The sequence below is a fragment of the Odontomachus brunneus genome, unplaced genomic scaffold, assembly GCF_010583005.1.
Source record: "Odontomachus brunneus isolate Ranch 3 - 2012 unplaced genomic scaffold, Obru_v1 Obru_scaffold_309, whole genome shotgun sequence".
NCBI lineage: Eukaryota > Metazoa > Arthropoda > Insecta > Hymenoptera > Formicidae > Odontomachus > Odontomachus brunneus.
This window is the reverse complement of record NW_022639759.1, coordinates 19,749-20,630: the sequence shown is the minus strand read 5'-3', so window position 1 is coordinate 20,630 and position 882 is coordinate 19,749. Positions and strand designations below refer to the sequence as shown.

Sequence of the window (882 nt, the reverse complement as noted above, 5' to 3'; positions counted from 1 at the left end):
AAGCAGTTATCGCTAAATTACTGACGCAGTCCAGAGCTTGACCCCGAAGGCTCGAAGTAAAAAGTGCATACGAGAAAGTTATTTAACTCTTGATTTTGAATAATCAATGAAGAAAATCGATCGCGAAAAGACTCCCACTCATTTAAATTACCGTCGAAAGGCGGAAGACGAATCGGCGGAAGTTGCGCGAGCGAAACAGCTGAAACTTGCGAACAATTATGCAGAAGGTGCGAAGAATCGTGAGACGGACTTACAGGTGGATCCAACTCTTCCAGCTCCTCCGACATGTGGTCCAATGCTGCGCGATAAGTGTCCTCCGTCTCGTCGTAGCGATGCTCGGTGAAATAGTCCATCGTCTTCTGCGCGGGGAGCGGAGTCGAGTTCACCAGAGAGGCATGCCCGTCTTGGAACTGGATCCAGAGATCTTTAAGAGCCGAAATTCGAGATCGCACCTTCGCGGCCGTCAGATTGGCTCGTCCGATCTTCTTGAAATTATCGAGGTATCGAGCGATCGATCGGCATAATTGTTGCTGTCGTTGCAGCAGCTCCGTCATTTTGCAAGGTGCGATCGGGTTCCCTTTCTTTTTTATTCACGCTCGTTGATCCGGCTCGAAGGACCAAATTTTCTTTGTAGCGAATTTTCTCTAATTAACGGAGAGAATGACGCTTACCGGATCGACCTCGCACGAGGTCCAGCGGCGTGAGGAAAGGGAGGCGAAATCGATTCGGAGCTGATTTGTTCAAATTAATTTTATTCACTTTATTTAACACTCGATAATTTTACGCCGCGGTTGTCTCGAATCGATCATGAGTTGGAGCGGAAATCTTCTTTAAGAGCCGAAACTTCGGTCACACAATTACGACGGAAATCTTGTGGAGCAT

General features: G+C 47.6%; 1 protein-coding gene across 1 annotated transcript in view; it reads right to left on the bottom strand.

Annotated features, from left to right (window-relative positions):
* Nucleotides 1–554, bottom strand: part of LOC116853352 — a 3,644-nt gene extending 3,090 nt beyond the window's left edge. The window contains exon 1 of the mRNA XM_032834410.1: nt 255–554. Coding sequence (XP_032690301.1) covers nt 255–554 — 300 coding nt within the window. The remainder of the gene's footprint in view (nt 1–254) is intronic.
* Between the last annotated feature and the right edge of the window lie 328 nt (nt 555–882).